Source organism: Anas acuta, chromosome 19 (genome assembly GCF_963932015.1).
Source record: "Anas acuta chromosome 19, bAnaAcu1.1, whole genome shotgun sequence".
NCBI classification, from domain to species: domain Eukaryota; kingdom Metazoa; phylum Chordata; class Aves; order Anseriformes; family Anatidae; genus Anas; species Anas acuta.
The window spans coordinates 10,155,560-10,177,656 of record NC_088997.1 but is presented as its reverse complement, the minus strand read 5'-3'; the positions used below and the strand labels follow the sequence as shown (position 1 = coordinate 10,177,656).

General features: G+C 44.7%; 1 protein-coding gene across 7 annotated transcripts in view; it reads right to left on the bottom strand.

Annotated features, from left to right (window-relative positions):
* AUTS2 (activator of transcription and developmental regulator AUTS2) overlaps nucleotides 1-22,097 on the bottom strand; it is a 756,836-nt gene that overhangs the window by 73,069 nt on the left and 661,670 nt on the right. For all 7 annotated transcript variants that reach the window (XM_068656148.1, XM_068656150.1, XM_068656147.1 and 4 more), the window contains one exon: nucleotides 86-134. In XM_068656148.1, the coding sequence (XP_068512249.1) occupies nucleotides 86-134 (49 nt within the window). The remainder of the gene's footprint in view (nucleotides 1-85; nucleotides 135-22,097) is intronic.

Genomic DNA, 22,097 nt, shown 5'->3' with positions numbered 1-22,097 from the left:
AGTTACATTTCATCTCCCATTGAAATTGCCATGAAAAGAAATGTATGGGGAAAAAATATGTTTGTGATGTGAATTGCAGTCTTACCTTTATTTGTAACAGCGTTGAACAGTTTTTCAGAGCTGGCATCAGATGCCTGAAAGACCAATAAAAAAAGAAGTTACATTTTCTGCAAGTGATACATTTCAAAAGGTACGCACTATATTTACACGCACACATATGTATACATATTTTAGAGAAACAAATCAGGTGACAAAACCAAGTGAGCTAAGAGAAGCTGCACCCTCAGAGGAAAACGTCCATAAGGTGGTGCTATTTGGCTGTGCTTCACCACCCTGCAGTGCAGATATTTATTTGGAAAGACTCTATTTAATAAAGAAAGAAATTATTTTTATTCGACGTATTAGCTGCACACAAACTGTATTTTTGTACTGTAATTATCCACTACATTCTGACATCGATTTTGCAACTGAGAAGAGCTACGATTTTGAGTCATACAACCCAGTTTCAGGAATTTGCAGAATTGCGGGTTTCTAAATTACATTTTTAGGTATTTTTGGAGACCCCTACTGTGCCAACCATTTGATTTTTAGTATTTTAAAGCAGTGACGATAATTTAGGTTATTAATTTTTATAACTTGATGCTATATACTCTTTGAAAGATAATACCACTGTTAGCATTTAGTATGGTTTATACTTCCACACAGGATTTGTCTCCGTCAGAATAATTGATTCTTGACACCACGCTCTCTACAAACTCATAATCCATTTTATTTTTCATCAAGGCATCCTTATCTATGGGAGGTTTTTCCTCCTAATACTGCATTAGTTCCTTATCTACTCCCGTGGTTTGTATGCAAGAATTACAGTTCATCTTTCTACCTATTATTTAAAAGCCATATCTTAAGTTTCACACAAAAACATTGAGCTCCTCTTTTCAAAAGCTGTAACGGCGAGAAACCAGACTAGGGAATGTAACACTGCAAATGATGATTTTACAAAGTCCCTGATTCCAAAAGCAGAAAGCATTAAGTTTATGCATCCGTGTACAGATGTGTATGCGGCACACACACATAAATACATATGCGTACACACAAACACACACCTAAAGCTTAAACTTATTGCATCTTTGTAGTCACAAAATGCAGAGAGCTGTTCAATTGTGAACTACATCTTGGCTACAGCCCCGTTTAGAGAAAGTCTACTTTTTGAAAATGCACAGAAAGAATTGTGCTCAGTAACAAAATATTGCAAACGGGGAAAAAATGCAACATTGAGGAAGATTTTAGTCTTCCAATAGAAACTGTTTTCTCACTGGTTCCAGAAAAATAATTTTAAAATATTGTATATTCAGAAAGCAGGCTGTATTTTTGGTTAAATTGAAGGAATTTCTGAATTCAAAACCAGAGAAAAACCATCCAGATGACCAACATATATTAGGTATCTCAAGTATACTAGGAACTTAGGTGTGAAACGACTGATAGATAAATAAGTAGATACAGTTCAGACTGCCTATCACCATGTAATAGTAGACTGAAATAATTTGCTTACCCTCAAGTTAACAACATAAAAGATTTCTATGATTAACTACTAAAAATGGCTTTATTCTTTTTCAGACTTCTAGACAGATTTTACTAGATTACTGTTGGCTTATTTAAAAGCTGAGCTGGTGTATTTCTACTCGATTAAATACCTTGTAAACACTGGATTTATTACCCAATGATGGATTTATTATCCAGTGATGAGTTTCCTTAAATTAATGAAAATATGTGAATAACGCACAAATTGAAGAGATCAAGAAGGCCATGTGCTTTAAAGAGCAGTCCAGTGCTAGTCCAACAAATTAAGAGATGCTCGGTGCTTTCATAGCCTTGCCAATCAGCCTACACTCTGATTAAAAATAATAACCTTTTCCAGTGAATTTCATGTTGCTGCCTTTTTAAATGCAGCCTCACTCGCAAGTCAGAACTCTCCAAACCGTTCTTTCTTTTCAGAAATAAAATTCATTATGGAAAAAAAAAATAGTAAAAAATGACCAACCGACCAAAAGAAACCGTTACAGTTTCAGGTATTACTTTATTACACTGTTTCAAAATTGAACAGTGTGAGGAAGCTTCCTATTTGCTTGATTTTTCCAAACATTAGAAAAAGGAGAACATTTTTTTATTTTCTAAAGAGGTTTGTTCTAACGCCAACAGTAAACCAACATTTTGCTTTTAAGCTATGCTTTTTTTGGAATTATTTTTTGGTGTTATTGAATGGTAAGGAGCACTGTTGTGATATCTGGAAGTGGCACTTCTTGGGCATACCACGGTGCACAATACATCCTGTGCAAGCATCGCACATGAGCAAACTGGGAGATGATTATCAGTCCAATATGCATGTAAAACAGGAATAATTTTACAAAGACAAAGCTCGCCCAAAAGTGAATCCCATTTTGAATTACTGACCACACACTACTGAATGGAACAGCAACTTGAAAAAAGCCCACTGCCTGGGTTACCATAAACATCACCACAAGCTATTTCACCAGCTTCAACCATGAGCTGGAACTTTGCCTGCCTATTTCATTACTTTTAAATTTGGATTTGAAGATGAACCAGTGATGAGGGCAATGTCCAACCAAGAGAGTAGTAAAGAACCTCTGCCAGCAGACAGGTACAGCATCAATCTCGATGCAACTACTATTTGTTCATACCTAGGCGGTCGCATCGTACAACAACGCTACAGGGGGAAAAAAGCGACGCGAACTAAAAATAAAAGAAGTCAGCACCGATGCAGAAGGATGAGACACGGCGCCTTCGCAGGGCTGCCCTAAAACCTGCTCGGGGCTCCGCACGGACAGCAGCACAGTGCTGGGGCTCGGGGCTCGGCCCCCCCTTTCCGCCAGGGGAGCGGCCCCGGGGGCTCCCCCCCCACGGTGCGGGGCATCCCCAGCGCTCGCTGCCGCCAGGGATCCACCACGCCGGGGGCCGGCTCCGTGTCGCGACCCACTCTCCCGCACCCCCTGCGCCGCGCCCGGCTCTGCCCTGCCTGAGCGGGCGCGAAGCGTCTCAGCAGCCCCGGGACTTCACGGGAAGGGGAATTAATACCAATAACCCCCCTCCAAGCGCGCTCCCCCCGTGCCACACGCATCCCCCCCGCATCCCGCCGCGCACCTGCCCCCGCCCCGCGGCCCCCCGGTACCGGGGCTCTGCCCTCCGCCCGCTGCCCCCTGCCGCCGGGGGGGTCCCCGCGCCCCCCCCTCAGCCCGGCCCGGCCCCCCCTTTACCTGCAGCCACGGGGCGAAGCGCGGCCGCCGGCCCCGGGCTCATGGCGCTGCGGGAGGGGCGCGGGCGTGCGCCGGGAAACTCCGATCCAGGGCGGCTGGCAACGTCCCGCAGCCGGACCCGAACTAATCCTGCGGAGGCCGACGGCTCGGAGGGCCGGGCCGCCCGGCGGGCATCCTCCCCGGGCAGCGCAGCCCCCCGCACGACGGCTCCCCGGGCGTGGAGGGGGCGCGGGGGGCGCGGAGCTAGCGGCGCGGCGGCGGCAGCAGGACAAAGGAGACCATGTGCGGGGACGGGCAGCGGCTCCGCGCAGCCCCGGGGCACAACCGCGGACCCCCGGCGGTGGCGGGCGGTGACTCCGGGGGTGCTGCCCGGCCCGGCCCGGCTCTGTTGGGCTCGGCCCGCTCCGCTCCGCTCCGCTCCGTTCGTTCCGCCCTGCGCGCACCGCCCCGCCGCAGGGGTGCAGCTGCAGCCGGCAGCGCGTTCCCTTCTCCGGCTGCTTTATTTATTTATTTTATTATCTTTTCTTTTTTTCTCCTCCTCCTCCTCTCTTCTGTTTGTCGTTTTTTTTTTTTTGTTTGTTTGTTTGTTTTGTCTTTAAAAAGTCATGCCCGTCCTCTCCCGGCACGAAGCGGGCTCCCGCGGGGGCACCGTCCCTCCCCGCCGTCCAGGGCTCAGCCGCGGCCGCGCTCAGGTGAATTCCATCGGGGAGAGGCAGCGGCCCGGCCCCAGCTCCTCCGGCCCCGCCGAAACACCCCGCAAAGCCTGTAAAATCCCGGGGGTGGAGGGGGCCCGCTCCGCTCCGCTCCGCGCTGCTCCGCCCGGCCGGGCCGGGGGGCTGCGGGCTGGGGGCTGCCGGCCGGACCCTCGGCGCTGCGCTCGGCTCCGCTCGGCTCCGCACTGCGCGGCGCTCCCGGAGCCGCTGCCGCCCGCCCCGCCGCCCTCCCTCCTTCCCTGCCGGCTCCTCCCTCCCCACCGCCCCGCCCCGGCCCGGCCGCGCCGCCCCGCTCCGACCGCCGGGGGCCGCGGGGGGCTCGGCGGGGGGCGCCGGAGCTGCTGGGGATGGGAGGGGGGGAACCCGGCCCCGCACGCACCCGCGGCTCCCGGCTCCTCGGAGGGGGCGGCGGGGGAAGGCAGCTGGCGAGCCGCTTGGATGTCCTAGGGGAAAATAAAAAAACAACCCCCCAAACCCAACAAGTCTTGGGGGATTGAAAAAAAACAAATCCCCAAACCCAACCCTGTCGCTAACTCGGCCGAAAGCCCCCCGGTGCGCTGCAGGGGGGTGCCCGGCCCCGCTGTCAGCACCCAGCTACCGCCGGCGGGCAAGGTGCTCCTTGGCACCACCGGTTTTCCCCAAGCACCGCACGCCATCGGCAGCAGCCGCCGCAGAAAGTGAAGGCGCCGGTACGGTACGTTATGGCACAAGTGATTGCTCGCTGGAGCACGGCAGCCGGAGCCAAAAGATGTCTCCCATAAAGCACGCTGATGCGGAGATGAGAGGCGGTTATGCTCGTTGGCACGGTACCTCTGTTTGTGATGGTTCCTGGGAAATGGAGAGGTGCTAAGATAGGCCCAGTGCGGGTTCTCAGTGTTTTCGCCGTTGGTTCCAAACCAACGCTGGGCTAGGAGTGCTAATGGAGTCAAATAGCAACGAGCTCCATTTGGGTTGGAGCTAAATCCTCCGCAGTAGGGTTCGGGGACAAACCCCATCACGCCAGTGGCTGGGAGCACAAGGTTGGCCTCACCGGAGCCAGGAGAAGCACAGTGGGCACCCGAGAGAAGCCTGGGAGGTACACATCACATCCTCGGCCAGCTGCAAGGATTATTGCATGGTGCCTCCAAGATCTGTGCCCGAGGTGAGCTGCATTGGCCTGCAATGGTTTCTGCTGGGGCAACTGCACAGGAAGACCTGTGATGGGAATGACAACGGGGATGAATGCAGCCCCAACAGCCCCAAATTCAGGCCGTGGCTGCAGACACTATGGCGCTTTCGGTGTGTGTCCCCATCAGGAGTGGGAGCACCTCAGTAAAACTGACAAACCTTCACCAGAAAATTAAAAACTCATGGCTGAATTTAGATCTTGGCTATAGTAATGGAAATGTTTTTTTCAAAGCTGTCCACCTTAGCAGGGTTATCCCTGGATTTCTATAATCTCAGCATGGACTTTGGCTGTTAACTTTACAGGTTTCTGCATCTCCTACTAGGGGTACACGGCAGCGAGTGGTCTTGTGCCATCAGCGAGGTGACTGCCATCTCTCCTCCAGAAATACAACGGATCCCACTTTCTAGAACAGACAGTGGCCAGTGGCCAGAAGGCATCGCAGTCGATCAGCTATTTCATGAGCTCAGCGAAGGAAATGGATGGCTTGAGTGCAGCTTTCAGTCTCCACCAAAAATAAATAAATGAATGCGTTTGAACAGTGTAAGTGTTCCCTGCACAACAACCAGAGGAGCCGGGGACTGCATGGATCCCAAGACTACCGGGCAGGGAATTAAATGTGTAATATTAAGGTGTGGCAGCTCATCTCTTCTATGAGCTCTTTGGTCAAGACTTTCTACATCTCGGCACTGGTAAGGACTGGTCTAATTAAAGCCAAGACTCCTCACAAGACTTTAATTTATCAAATTTTGCCTGGATTAAACTACAGGCTTGTCTGTACTGGATTTTACAAACATTAACCACATGCCACACCTGAAATCTCAGCATACACAAAACTGAAATGCATTTACCTCCTCCTCTCCCTGGGGCTGTTAAGGTTTATTGGCAGGGCTGTGGGCCTCATTATGTTCATTATTTGTGTCTTAGAGATAAGTAGAGGACCTCTATTTTCCTGCTAGAACATTATACATGCATGAAATGCATTCTGTAATTCGGAATGAGGAGTTTGGAGTTTAGGAATTCACCCAAAGCCAAATTAAATCAAAGGGAGAAAAAAAAAGCAACACCACCTCCTAATGATTTCAATGGCCTTTGGATGAAGCTTCCCTCTCTCTTGACAGCAGTACTTTCCCGTGTTTTAGGATATGCCTGGATAGGTTTTTGAAATCTTCTATGTCTTATCTACGTGGGACCTTGCCAGATTTTTTTTTCATCTGTCTGTGGTCTCTGTCAGTGTCGACATTTGTTTCTGCCACAACAACAGCCAAATGAAGTGCATTGAACTTGGATCAAAAGTGATTTCAAGATCTTTCACTCTCTGAAAGAGGCTTTCAGATCCAAACATTTTATGAAAATGACCTAAAGCCGCCGAGACAGCAGGCAGGGAAGCAGACATTTGTTTCCAAGCCATGCACTAATTCCAAAGAAGAATTACCCATCTTTGGCACAGTGGTAAATGAATATTGAAATTACAGCAGATTATATTGGATTAAATTATTTATGGCAAACCTCACCTCACCTGGAAGGTTCTGCAGCTTTTTCCTGGCAACGTGAAAACTGGATATTCCAATACTTTGGTATTCTGTGAAAGGCTGGAAACATTTATGTTTCCAATAAGTTGCTAATCTTTCCAGAAGACATGATGGTGTCTGAGTTTAGAGCGTGATTGTGATACCTTATAAAGTCCTCCATCATGCGCTGACAACACACGTGATTTTGTACATTTCTGGATAGGAGACGCAGGTTCTTTTCCACAAGAAAAGAATTTATGGAGCTATCAGCAGCTTTTTATGGCTTTGAACAGCAAGCGACGGCATCATGTCCCAACCAGAAAGTATTTAAAGTCCAATGCTTTAAAGAGGTTCGAGAAAAGGACCCGTTCTTACGAGCTACCTAAACAGCCATTATGACAAACAAAATTATGCCATAAATGCAGCAACAGATGTCAGCAAAAATAGATTGCGGTGCAGCCAGGTCGGCACTGCTCTCAGCCCCGAGGTGAGCGCCTGGCATGGCCAGCGGCTCTTGGCAGCGATGAACATGATGCTTTCCGGATAGTCCCTCTTAGCTGAGCATGCACGCTCATGCTTTCTGCTAGGGGAAGGCAGGAGAAAAGGTCGTACAGAGAGTACCTGCAGTACTTCGAAGGAAACAGAGCTATTGGGCCATATAACATCACTGGCGTGAGTTCCCAGTGTAAGTACAGCTTTTTATTTGACAAAGCAGAAAACTTTTGTGAGAGCGTATTAATGACAGTGCAACTTTTTTATTATTTTTATTTTTCTGCAGCATTTGCAAAACTAAAACACTTTGTAATCCCTTCTTTTATGCAGAACAGATTGCAGTTTTAAGCAGAGGCCCATAAACTGCAGGTTCAAAGAAACCTGAAACTGAATTAGCATAAAAGCTGGAATTCTCATTTAATAGGAACAGCAAGGCAACTGCTCTGCAGGCAGTTTTATGATTTTGGTTTCAAATGGAAACAAAGATAAAAAGTGGGGCTCAGGGAACAATAGGGCTGCTCTCTCTTCTCTGTATGGGCCTGGCCCTCTAAAATACTGAGTGGCCTTCACTGTTTCCTAGGACAAAATTCAGCCCATTTTTCACACCTAGAGCAGGTTGGATGGTTTTCTGAAGCCACTCATGTACAGAAGAGAAATCTTCCCTATCCTGTAAGTGCCAAGGCATTTCTCCACCAAGCTTCTCCAAACAACACGAGGCCTTTGAGGTGTACAACACAGTCATCTTTCTTCCCTTTTGCCAACAATGAAGAGCGAGAATCCACAGACTGACTTCAAGCTATAACTTCTCGATCAGAAAATATGAGCATTTTATCTGTTCTTCCATATACCTTCCAGGGATGTGAACTCTGAGCTACTGAACCGATTCTGGAGCACTATTTAGTTGGATTTAGCTGCTAGAGACCTTGCTTGACTCGTAAGCTGCTACCTACACTCCATAGTCTAAGCAGGAACATTTGTAAGATCCTATCACAAAATAAGAGGATAAACTATAAATTCTTCCCCATCCACTAGCGCTCCTGTGAGTACACTTCATAAATGCACCACTTTTCAGCTGTGGCCATTATCTTCCCCTAATTTCTGCCGGCTAGTAGATTCTGGAACTGAAGAAGTATTTCAAATTAATTTGTCTGTCAATATCTATGTACTGAATCAACTAATAAGAGAGAAGTATTTTTCATTCTCTTCTCAGTCAGAGGAAGAGACTTTCTTATCACTGAATAAAGCATCCATTATTGGGTGCTGTAATCCCATTCTGTCTTTCAGGTCATTTTTAGCCCAGGAAATGCTGAATCAGCACCAGAAACCAATCAAGTAATTTCTTTCATTTTCTAACATTCAAGCAAAATAATGAAAATCACAGCTCATTTGATGAGGAGAATATACGACAGAAAGCTATTCTTCCAAGGATAATTTTAAAAAAGGTATGCCCAGGAAGGAAATATTGCAAAACCATGTAGCTAATGTAGGGTCTCTTTTGCTGAACAGATAAAGCCCATTTTTGACTGTCATCTCATATTTAGATAGTACATTATGAACAATAAATCTGTGCATTTAGCTGGCTTCTAAACACTGCAAAGACATTAACTTGGCAAAAGAATGACCATTACTTTGATGAATGAAACATTCACCTAAAATATTCATGTACGATATAATATCTAACTGATAACCCCCCCGCAAAAAAAAACCAAAACACTGCAGATTTAAATAACTGAGATGTGTATGAGAGAAACTGGATAACGTACATAAGAGGAGTTATTACGGCACTGTTAGAAGAACCAACAAATGAAAAAAAAAAGCTTGATAAATATTTTCCATAACAAAACACAATTGGTTGCAGTGGGATCCAGCTCTGTTTCTCATTAGTTATCCTTCACTTGTCAGACAAGTTCCATATTTCAGTGAAACCCGCTGAGTATTCTTTATAGTTTGCTGGGGAAAGTGGCTATACATTTAGCACGTTCCCTTTATGCTGTGTGTTTTCACAGGTCTTTCTTTAAAACACACTGTACATGCTTTTGCTTCTTTCCCTTAGGATAGTGGGTTTCGACATCCAAGGAGAGTTTAAAAGCAGGTAACAAGTCATCACTTTTGAAGCTGCGGAGCAAGTGAAGAGGTGCAATAGCCCCAGCAGCCATTATCAGTGCCTGCCAGGGTGCCACAGTATCAAGTTATATGATAAAGCACTCAGCTGACACCAGAAAAATAATCATTCTCTCTCTCCTGCACCACCCCCTTTTTCACAAGGAGGCTTTTTACACTCATTAAATGCAACCTTATCTCTGAAAGACTGCAATCCTCAGCAAATGACAAGTGTGCCTAATCTCATTTTCTGACAAGCGATTCTGACAGCACCTTCCTTTTGATTTCTAAGACACGTAGCTAGACATATATTAATCTGTCAGTCATCGCCCCTAGGAAGGAGGGAAAAAAAGGAGAGACAGAGATGAACATTTGTGAATGTGAAGGGAACAAGGCGAGAAAGGACTAAGGGTCCTTTTCTGGCTATTTTAGCCAACACGTCCGCATTTCTCCACTCCTGCTCTGCCACAGCAGCCAAGCCTCCACTGCGCAGCTCAGCTGCACGCCTGCCTGTCTGCAAAGCGGGGCCCCGACCCCGTTTGTTTAAGGGACGAGCATGGCCTTGGGGCTGCGGACTAGGAGTTGGCCTTGGGTGTATTTTTGGGTTTTCCCTGGAGTGGAAGGCAGTTGGACTGGTAGCCCACTTCTCTGCACTTCTGTTTTCAGCGCTGGATATAAAAGCGTTACATAAAATCCAAGTGTTATTGTCACCACGGTGCATATTTTAGTTGCAGGCATGGGACTTCCCAGTACCGGTACTATAAAACAGAGCCTTGATTCCAGATTTACAGATTGTGAAGTGTGCTGTAATAACACTTTTCTGGGGCCAAGTAATACTTGGTTGCTCCGGTTGCCGTAAGCCCCAGTTGGCCAAGGCAGCAAAGCCTGGCTGGAGCCTGGTGGCAGGCATGGGCAAAGGGATTTTTGATAAATGCATCAAGGCTGAGAGCATCAAATTCTTGTCAGGGCTTAACAATTTTGTACCAATGCTCATAGTGCTGAAAAACACAACTCTTTAGTATGACAGAGTGGTCTGCAAGGGGCAGACTGCAGAGACAGTGAGACCGGGCCAAGTTGCATTATGAGGCTACAAAAAGGTAGGATTTTCAGGAACTCCCAGATATAAGATCTATTGAAAACCTGGGAGCATTATGGGGCTCTGGTTGGATGTGGAAAATCAGTGCAACATCGTGCGTGGATCTGCCACTCAGCACGTGTGCAAATTAAGGGCAACTTATGGCTGACATACATTGTGAACATGTGGATGTGGGGTGGGAGGAAGCAGGCTAGTAGGTAGATACAAGGCTGCAAAGGGGTGTAAGATAAGCGAAATTCTGCAAATGGGACCCAAAGGAAAAAAAGATTAGATGAGGTGGGAGGCAGTATTCTTTATCTTACACAGACCTATTAGTTACGTTCCTCATAATCACGCCTTATCCCTCTTAGCATGTGAGTCATATTAATATTCCCACCCACCAAATGCTACACCGGAGTAAATTACACAGATTCACCACCCAGCAGGGCTTGCTGACCAGCCGGCACTGCAGACAGCCTGGCCTCACACCCTTCCCTTCCGCTGGATGATGTTAAAGCACGGGAGAAACTTCATCACTCGTAATGGGATAAGGAAAAAAAAAATCAAATGAAAGCAAAGCACAAAGGGGCTCAAATCCAATGCTTTAAAGCGATGCCATTTTCATAGTAATACAGTCATTAAGTACTTGTTTGATGGCACAAAAAGTAGGCCGAGATCTTTGCTAATACATTTTATTAATCAATACCTGCACGAGAAGATGGGAACAATTAAAGTTTTCCTCCTCACTCAGACAAAGCAGCAGAAAGCTTGTGATCTACTTAAGGAGCCCGCCAGTCAATGGAAAGATGAAAAGACTTCTTCAGTTTTACTTAAGAGCTGAAATGATGTTAATACTTCAAGTGTTTAGGATCTGGTTCTCAGAAAGACAGTAAATTAGCAGTGACAGGAACGCTGCCTGCCATTGCCGAGTCCCGCTCCTCACGCTTCCCCACTGATGTCGTAATAACTGGAAAACCCACAAACATATTCGTGAGTTCATTGAGCCTGAAAATAACACTGGAGATGTTTCTTTCGCCGTGCAGAACACTTTAATAACTAAGCCTAGCAGAAAGTCACATTTACTGGTGATGTGCCTTATAAGGATAAATGTAAACCTGACACTTGTATAGTTTACATTTATGCCTGATTTTTTATTAGGAATGGATTTTCTAGCTGCATCTAATCTTCAGGATGTAGAAAAGAAGGCATAGACACATTTTTTCCTCCTGGGGAAAAAGTAGTTTGGAGAACCCAGGCAGCTCCCTGTGCAGACCTCTGGCTGGGGGAAGGCACTTCTCATCTCGCCATGGGGATTGCTGATACAGGCACTAAGCAGGAGAAGGCTGCCTGAAATCTGCCCCAAACCCAGCCCTCCTTGGGAGACTCCGGCTCTGTCCCTGCAGCAGTGACCATCATCACCCGAGGGACAACACTTCCCTCTTTTCCACCTCTCGGGACCTCCAAATACATGCCCTGGCCATCAGTCCTGCTGGGCCACAGAAAAAAGAAAAAGAAAAAAAAAACTTTTGATGGGGGCTTCCTGGCAGGAGGAACAGGCTGATCTTGTGAGAGCAGAGACTCCTCACAACCCAACAGGCAGGACAATGAGGAGGAGGCAGATGCTGGGGTCACCTTCCATTTCTCAGGGGGTCTTGCTGAATACCGATTGGGACAAGTGCAGGTGGAGCCAAGAACTGAACGCTGCCTGCTTCATCCTTTATCTGCAAGAGCAGAGCGCTGCCCAGGGCATCCCAGCCTGCTGTGACGGACTGGAAAGGTCCACCCTGCACGTGCGCTTATCTTACGGCATGGAAGAGAGAAAGCACAGCCACAACGCTGTGTTTAGAAGAAATATCTTCTTCATACGATCATTAACAGAAATATAAATGCAAACGACCTTTTAATTTGTATCAAGAGAACTAATCAAGCTAATGTACCGGCCAAAGGAGAAAATTTCTCCCTCGTCATCATTTTGGAAACCTTGGAAATCAGTTCATGCCATATAGTTGACCTCTTGTTGTAAATTTGTTATCTAGTTTCACTCAGTATTAAGCCTATCAGGCACCTTGCTGTCTCTAAACCACTTGTCAAAATTATAAGAGAGCCTCACTAATGCTTTCTTCAAGGCTCCCAGTTCTTGCTCTCTGTGTCTCCACCTGGGATCGCACCAGTCTACGCTCAAAGACCTGCAGAAGGTCACAGTGCTCACAACAAAAAGGTGAACAGCAAAATAAGCAGAGATTCTGCTCCATTTCAGCCTCCATCCACAAATCCAAATCTCTCAACATGTACTGACCTGGAGTCCTTCAAAAATAAAATCCTTCTAACACAAGAAACATTTTTTACTAGCTTTCATAAAGCTATTTTTCTTTCATTTAAGATTCTAACAAAACCTAACTTCTTTGTCTCTCAAGCTCCCTTGATCTCTTTCACTTTTAGCTGTCACATAAAGTCAATTGCCTGCACCTCTTGGCTTGATAAAGATATGCCAAATGTTCTGATGTATCTTTAATGAGGAGGTAGATAAAACTCAGTCCAACAAGGTGCTGAACACTTTGACCCTAAGCTAGCAAAGCACTTAAACATCTGCTTAACTTTAAGCAAAAAATCATCCTTTTGAAGCTAATGGGGCTGTTCTGGCATTTAGACTTAAGCATGTTTTTTTAAATTTCACTGGATGAGGGACAGAGACTTTGCAAGGCTGAACCACGGTTACTGAGTGACCAAAAGAAGTTCAAAATACCCAGCTAACTAGTGAGAGCCATGACTGCAGAGTTTCCAGATAAAATATGGAAATTCCCTCTATTATTAATTAATGTGTCAGTCATGTTGCATGTAATACTGCGTGCTTTATTGTTATCGTGTTGGAGAGAGCAGGCAGGTTTATTTTCTGTTGTAATGTAATGTTTCATAAATGGGATGGAACGCATTTAATGATCTGCAAGGATGAAGGCTTGGCATTTACTTCAAAATAAATGCTTGAATTTAAAAGAAGAAAGGAACAAATACAGAATAATACAAATAAAAATGAATGCTGGGGAGGTCATGGATAGGAAGCAGAAAGAGCAGAATTGATACCAAAGCTGAGCTATTGTTCCTGAGATTGAGTTAATCACTTGATCTATATCCAGTCTGGATTATTCCAGGCATTACTGGAGGTGTGCTTTGAGAATCTAATATAATACATGAGAGTCATGATAAAACTTCAACCTGTTTTGATAATACAGCTTCACGTTCTACTCCACACACACCTCTAAGAAAGGCTGCCAGATCTTATCACAGTTAGTTATTAATCTATTTGTTCCTATAAAATCTTCTCTCTTTTTTCCTTCTTGTTTAATAATGCACTTTTTCTAAAGAGGAACTGATGTAATGTGGGGAAAAAAGCTGCAGCACATCAAAATGTGAATGAAAAAAATGGGTAAGGAGATAATGTTTGTTTAACAGGGATGGAAGAGTTATTTTAGAAATATTTTATACCATTTAAGAAGCACTGAGTACAATTTTATGCCTCTACCTTAGGAATAAAAGTCATAGTTATGAGTCCAGCTGTACATATTTCAACAGCAAAGCGAGAGTGCAACGGATACATAAAAAAATACTTTTAAAAGTAGCTCGAGCAGATTTTTCACCAGTGAAACTCTGGCAATGTGAATTTTAACACCAGGCCCTGCGTTTCAGTGGAGCACTTTGTTCATCCATGAGATGCTGTGGAACACGGTGCATCAGTCTGCACAGCCGAGCCCCACATCAGCCCCATGTCAGCACCACAGCAGCCGTCGCCTGCCCCCAGCTCCAGAGGCGATGCCGATGCCGGCCCCGCTGCTCCCGGCGGCAGAGCTTCCACGCCGAGTGGAATTCAGCTCGCGTTTCTGACGCTTGGGTTTCAGGGCTGTTTATTTAAGAAGTTGTAACTGATTCATAAATCACCGCAGTGTAAACAGCACAACCTAAAATGTTAATCATTACCAAGTTGAGCTTATCTGCCTATAGAATATTACCCATAATGTGATAATTAAGTCCTTCTACTCAGCAGCGTGCTACAATATTACTGCGGGAGCCTCTTTATATCACCCAGGACGTATGCAGAGGAGAAACCTATAAAAAGCTGCCTGAGCCACGTTTATTTTAAGAGGCCTTCAGACCAAAAGCCTCATCCCTGCCTTGGGCCTGGCAGGAAAGCTCACAAGGAGTCGCCCAGGCTCCCCATTAAAATACTGTTAGCACATCCGAGAGTTTTCTTCTTCTTTTTTAGTTCAAACAGTCGTCTGGGAGAGACAAAGAAACAAAGTGCTTGGGTCAGTGGAAATTTCTGACAAAGACTTTGCTTCCCGGCACACACAGGGACAACCCCACCAACTGTGTCAGGGTTTTTCTTCCCCGAATGACAAGGCAAAGGTCCTGATTAAAGGCCCTCTGGGGGGGACAAAAGATGGCCCAGGACTTCAAAGTCAACACACTGCTGGACAGCGGGGAGGTCTTTTTTTTTTCCCCTCGCTCCTTTTAACTGAAGCTCCTGCTGGCTGCGGAGGGGCTTCTAATTGCATTTCACAGAGCCTGAACAAAACGTGGTCTTGTCTTCCACCCAGCAGTGACCCTGGAGGAAGCGGGATATCGTTTGCAGTTCCAGGCTGGGAACAAAAAAGAAGTTCCTCATGTCGGCAAGCTGTGCAGAGGTAATGGTGAAGCCTTTTACCGCTTATTTGCATGTTGCCGCGTTTCTAGATCTGCATAAACAGTGGTGGGCTTCAGCAGAAGCGCTGCAGCTGGCCGCCTTCATATCACTTGGACCGTCAGGACGGCTGCAAACCCGCCCCGTGTGTGTGGGATGGGGCTGGATCCAAGGCATGGTGCCGGTGGTGAGCCGGGACCATTGCAAGTGGCTGCAGGGCCAGCGGCGTGAGTGTCTGCTCACTGACCCAGGGCTGGACGTGGAGACGCTTTTTTGGCAAATTGTAATCGAGATCAAATGACACCCAGGGTGAGCTAAGCAGCCTAATTAAAATTCTCCCGGTGTGTCCAGAGCTATGGATCTGTTGAAAGAAAAGGTCTGGCTGAAGCCCTATACATCTTTTGGAAGTACAGGAAAGTGGTTTTAGGGGATGCAGAAGAAAGCATTGAGCCAGAGGTGGTATAGGCAATGCCATGGCAGTGCAGACATTGTGAATGATTTTAATCAGATGCAGAAGTACTCCAGAATCCAGCAGAACTACTGCTTGGCCATTTTACCTTCCGTTTCTAATGACATAAAGGGGCTGCATTAGTATGCACGAACAAAACACTACCTCATCCAAAACCTAAAGTCAATAAAGGACTACCCCTTTAACAGCTGATCGTCTCTCTTTCCCTTTTCCCTAATGGGATTTGCTTTCCCATTCTTTTTATTTTGCATTCATATTTCAATCTGCAACAAATTTTCCACATTACAGGATGAGCCATATATCTATTCTCCCACATTGCACAACGCTAGACCCAACACAATACATAAAAATCCCGACAAGTAGAGTTTGTTCTGCGCTCCCTTTGCCGATGCTAGACAATGAAAGCCAACACTTCTCAGCCCTGAGCTCTCTCTGTGGATGCTCACATAAGAGAATTAGACCTAGAATGAGGTTAGTTAGTCACTGCTGATTCATCATGCTTTTGAGATTTGGATTAACAAACCATTCATCCCCGTTTCCTTGTGTACACCAAACAGGCCTGTGTTTCTAACAGGAATAGTTTTTTATTTACTAACTGACAATAGTGGAAAGCCTCATATTCACATCCGTATTATAATAAATGCATTATAAATGAGTAAGTAGGAAACAGTAAGGAAATGATGTTTTACTTTTAAATGCTAATTATGGAGCCCTGGTGCAGTTAATGTGTAGGGTGTTCTGTCAATTTTTAATGTTTATGCCAAGTGTAGTCTTCAATTTAACATGAGCTTTTAATCCTTTGAGTACTAAATTGCCTTTTAATGCTTGCAGCACAACATTGTGTTTGCACAAAGTCAAGACTGAAAAATGAATATACTACAAGATATGTGCATGTATGGAGGGGGGAGAAAGTACAAAGGACAAGATTCTTTTTTAATGATGATGTTGGAACAGTACAAGAGGAAGGAACTGCTTTCAGGATGTACCTGGCAATTGTTTGCAGCGGCAAAAGGCTGAAATGCTGCTGCTGTTGATTTTTTATCTCTGTTGAAGCATTTCAGGAAGAATTCCTTCAGTCTCAAGTAACTTTTCCAAAAGCTGTACCAAGAAGTCATGGTTAACACCCAGAGAGGTAACTTTGAGAAAAAGATGGTGAAAGGAATTACCATAAGAGGCATCTACATGTTCGGTATGACAAAAGTACCTAGAAAGAAAGAGGTTTTGAGCTGATAGTACTTAAAAGAAATGTGAAGAATAATGCGGCTCTGGAAAAGAACTGCAGAATTTGTTATACTAGTTTTCTGGGTCAGCTTGTTTGTCTTGGCCTTTTCAAGCTGGCTTATGGTAACAGCTCAGCGCCTAGCCCCCAGCCTGCCACAGCTCGTAACATGGCTATGGCATAAAAGATGTGAGGATCTTTTAATGCAGCCCAATACAAGGCCTCCACAAATCCGTTCTTCAGTAAACTTGTGCACAATCAGACAGAAAAATGGCTCAGGATGTTACCACTTCCTAGCAAAGGCAACAGGACAACCCCAGACACCCCGAGCACGTTATTGGGGTTCCCTGGCAGGGCACAGTCCCTGTAGCAGCTCTGGGCAGGGATTTGGCCAAATGGACAAGCCCTGATCCCATCTCTGTGCTCTTGCTCCCAGTGACTCCTACCTTCCATCCTTTACACATGATAGGATGTAAGGGAGTTAGAGCAGCTTGTGAGGCTAATCCCTATTTATCTCCTTGGTGAACAGACTTTTTAAAATGACACTGTTCGCATGCTTGAAGCTCCAAATTTGACTTTCCTTGACAGCAACCATCTCTGGAATCCCAATGAGGTTTATTTTTGGCAGTCTGAGCCTTTGCAGAATAAGCTTCCCTGGGTGCACACACAGTCTTCAGTGCACCAATGCAATTCTGCAGATGAGTGAAGCTGGGAACCTAAGGATTTTCGTACAGCCTGGTAATACATCCTCAGCTTTACTACCAGGTTAGACCCAGAGGACAAAGCTAATCAAGTAAAATCTCTCTTTCGCTTCTTGCTTCTTTCACTCCTCTACCATCCGTAAGATTTTTAGGAGATATTCCAGGTATCTGAGAACAGCTTTCCTTCTTCCCACTTGTATCCCACCACGTGTGACAATGTGCTGTTTACACTGTCCACTGCAATATCTGGGGTTTATGGGAGGAAACTTTTATTTGCTTTTTGGCGATTAGCCTGTCACAAGGAACCAGAGTCAGAAACAGTGAGAAATACAAACAGAGCAAATTGCTTTATGATTAAATGGTGTTTGTTTGTTTTAAATGTGGCTGTAAAGGAAATCTTTGCCAATTACAGGCGGAGTTTGAGGTGACGAATCCAACTGCCATGGGTACAAAGGTAACTTCTAAACATCACTTTCTAAAAAAATGCAGATGAAATGAATCTATCGGCCTCGCACTAGAAACACACATGTTGAATTTAAGCAGAGGAAGTCTTACCACATAAAACTGGCAAAACACTTTGTGCTAAGCACATGCATAACTGCTTGCAGGACTGAGAGCCAAATTAAAACAGAGCGAGGGAAAGACGGATGCAGAGCACTGTGCCTGCCCAGGCACCCCACATCTACCCCATGGCTTCCTGGTTCCCCCAGGAGCTCCAGCTCCTCTCCTTTTACACGCACCTCAAAACTGGCCCCACAGTGCTGAGGACAGCCCCGCTCACCATCAGCGTGCGGCACTGCCACTGGCACTGCCAGAGTCCTGCAGCCAGCTTTAGCAGCCTCCTCTTCAAATAGTGGCATTGTACTTTGCGGGAGGGGATACAACAGAGCACACAGGCAAAAAAAGACACATCCCAACCTGCATACACAGCCAGAAGCTTTGCCACCAGGTTGTGTAGGCCACACTGAGGTGTGCAGTACTACAGCAGGTCTACTTCATTAGTGTATCTAGGCATCGTATTTCGTATTACTTCCACATCTTGATGTTATCTAAAGCTTTTTATACAATAAGAAAGGAATTACAAGGTTTATAATTTCCTTCATACATGTAACAAAAATAATAAAGCATGAAATTGCAGAGCTGTGACTGATTTTCTGTGGAGGTTCAGCAGTCTCCAGCAGGCTACAGCAGAGATGTGGTTGGTTTAGGTCTGTGCCTTTACATCTGTCTCTATATGCGTCTATGTGTGTATGTATACATGATTATAAACTTTTATATGCATTTTATACGTGTTGAATACATCACACTTGGATAAAAAGGCATATTAAAGCACCCAGATAAAACTCTGCTGAAGGGATGCAGTGTGTCTGCTGTAGATTTGGAATTACACTGGCATTTTGTAAAACACCAGACAGCTCTTTAACAGGTCCTGCTGGGCAGCAACCTGAAAGAAGGGATCCATTTACCCGCATCTGCAAAACTGAGCTTGGAGGAATAAATACTCAGCAGGGAACTGATTCTTTGTGTACCTGCCTAGGGTGAAAGTACCACGCCACCAGTTCCACTCCTGGGCTTTCGAAGACATCTCGTTTTTGGCCAGGCCACAGAGACAGCAGCTTGAAATTGCTGGCTGGGCCTCCCTCCAGAGTACAAGCATCTAAGTATCAAACTGTGCTCTTGAATCCATGGGAAATGAAGAAACCCAACACCTCCTAGAAACTCATGAGACGAGTCCAAAGTCGCTCAAAGAACACCAGCTCTGGTCTCAGACAGACAAGGCAACGTGACTAATGATGACAGAGCTGTACTCCTTCAGAAGTTCTACTGAAGACCTCATAAATTATTTCTAATTAGCAATTATTTACCTGGTATCTTCTAACTGCTGATGTCAGACAATTACAAATGCTTTGGTGGTGCCAGAATCCCATCCCAGATGTCCAGGACACTGAGGTCAACACCGCGTCCATGGAAAGGCTTCAGCAGCCCCATGCCACTGACTCCCAGGCCCTGCTGCACTTGCCACAATCTCATGCAGGAGCCAACTCAGGAGTTAAGAAATTTTCTTGCTGTGGGATCTGTCCACAAGGCTAGATTCTTCTCCCTGAGGCAGGACTTCAGGGAATACAATGTCCATATCACATTGTCCCAGCATATCAATTGGCTGGCATGCTCTGCCTTCTCCCTACCCCTTCCCAACCTCCCCAAATGCCCACTCTCAACATGTTTCAGTCTAGCTTTCAGTTTCTCTGCCATTCATCTCCACAGCTCAACAGATGATGGTAAGCCTTAAAAAAAAAAAAAAAAAGCACTGGAGGTGGCTTGGCCTTGAGGCAGGCTGGCTGGCAATATGCACTAGCTAAGACCCTATGTTACAAATCCAAATTTAAACTTTCTTAGAAAGTTTTGAGTGCATACTCTAGTACTGTAGTATCTTTCAAAAGCTGTGAATTTCACTAAATCATTTTTACTGCCCTAGCTTTGAATGAAATATAAATATTGTACATAAGAAATATGAAGCAGGGCTTGCACTGCAGGCAAAACTGGGCCGTAACAATAGGGTATGCTTGTGTTTCTTGAAGACTTTTCATCTGTCAACTTGTTCTAGTGAATATAGTAAGGGAACTTAAATCAGATAATGTCAGACCTTGATCTCCTTTATTTTAGGACAAGTCTGGAAGTCATGTGTGCTCAGGAAGGCTGTGGCATCTGAGAATGGCAAGGCAATCAACTAGAGAGCCTGCTAGAAAACCAAATTTCCCTTATGCCAGCCTTGCATACAGATTAAAAGTCTATACGTTTCCTCATAAAAAACTGTCACTGGGAAATTTCATTTTTTTATTTTTATTTTTATTTTTATTTTTATTTTTATTTTTACTACTGCATTGCCTAAGAGCTTTAGTTATGAACTTAGATTCTAGATGTCTAAAATAAAAAGACAGTCCCTGTCTTAGAGTTGCATATTATACGTAATAAAACATTCATTGCCTTACTGAATCCAGGCTAATGCACTGCGTTTATTTCCTAAAAGGGTTCACAAGAGGGGAAAAAAAAAAAAAAAAAGCAAACAAATTAAACCCTAATGCTACATGTGAATTAAATATACACAGAGCTTTAACTACTTGGTATTTTCTACCTTTGGTGTTCATAGAAAGAAAGCAAGATAGCCAGGAGTTTCTTAGCTTGTAATGATGAGTGAAGGCTGGATTCTTAACTCCATGATCCTTTAGAAATTGCCTGTGTCTATCCTACACGGAGAGTCAGCACCTCCGTCTGTTGAACTGTCACACCTCTTGTTAAGGTTTCTCCTATGATAATCTCCTCCCTGCTCAACCCCAGATAACACAATGCATCTCCTCTTCTACTTTCTGAGCTTATTTGCAGATGTAGCCATCCATAAGAAGCTTTAAATATGTATTACACTAGAGTAAAAACCCCTGTGGCCCACCAAGTAGTGGGCTGGAAAACCAGTTTAGATTCGCAAAGAAGCTGGTATTAAAATCATTGAGGACTCTGCAGTTCAGTCTGTCATGCGTTTTAAGACCTGTGAATAATAAAGGTGCACTGGTAATTTTACTAAAAATGAAATCCCATCATTTCTGCAGAATAAACAAAAACAAAACAATGCATTAGCTATGCAATACTTCTCAGCACCACAGTTTGAATGTGTCATTAAAGACAGATTTTACCCATGAAAAATATTTTTAAAAAGTAATAAATACACAAAACTTTACATACACTTTTCATTTCCTTTCTGCATCCTCTCTGTGGGAGGTAGACTCAGATTTAAGTTGGTATGGCCAATTCCTGCAGCTCCAGGAAGCTGGAGTCCTATTTCTTCCAGCTCACGTATATTGTGCTCTAACTAGATCCTACCTACAAGTGTGAAATGAGGGACTCTAAATCTATGATGTTTCACAGTTTTTAGAAATGAAAATAAGAAGAGCTGGAAAACCATCTGACTGCCAATATATCAAGTTCGTGTTAACATTTCCAGGGCCAAAAATACACAATAAGAACAATTCCCTTATTTTTCTCTGTTGAAAGAAGTGCTTTATAACAAAACTCTGCTATGTTCAAATCTGAGAAAAATATGGCTTTATTGGTTGAATGAGTTACTGTTTTTGAAGAAGGAGCACAGCACTATGACGGTTAATGTGTAAATTCACATGGATAACATCTTTGCTGGCCTACAGTCTTGACAGATCAGTGTCACTTTGTCCCTGCTCAAGTCAAGGGAAATAGCACCATCAACTTCAGGAGAGAACAAACCTCTATATGGTATCCCGACTGCAGGTATGGTCACCTCCCATGCTCTAAGGAAGGCAAAACAAAGCCCGGTGTCCAAATTAAACCTCAAGTTGGGGAAGAATAAAGGTACCTGCCTGCAAACATCATCAGAATCCTGATATTCAAACCTGAGCAACAATTACAGTCAACAAAGTATGATCAAGTCTCCTTCCAGCCTCCTCCAATGACTGAAACTAAGTACCTCAGACTTCTTATTACTTTTAATTATATCTTGAAAAAACATACTATAAAATAATAGGACTGAGTCTGTTCTCTGGTACACTGCTTTAAATTGTGATTCCCCCAAAATGACAGCATTGCACTGGTGTAAATGAGAAGACAGCTAGATATCACAGGCATAGTTTTATACCGGGCTCTGCATGAAAAAAAAACACTACTATGCTAACTCACAGGATGCATACAT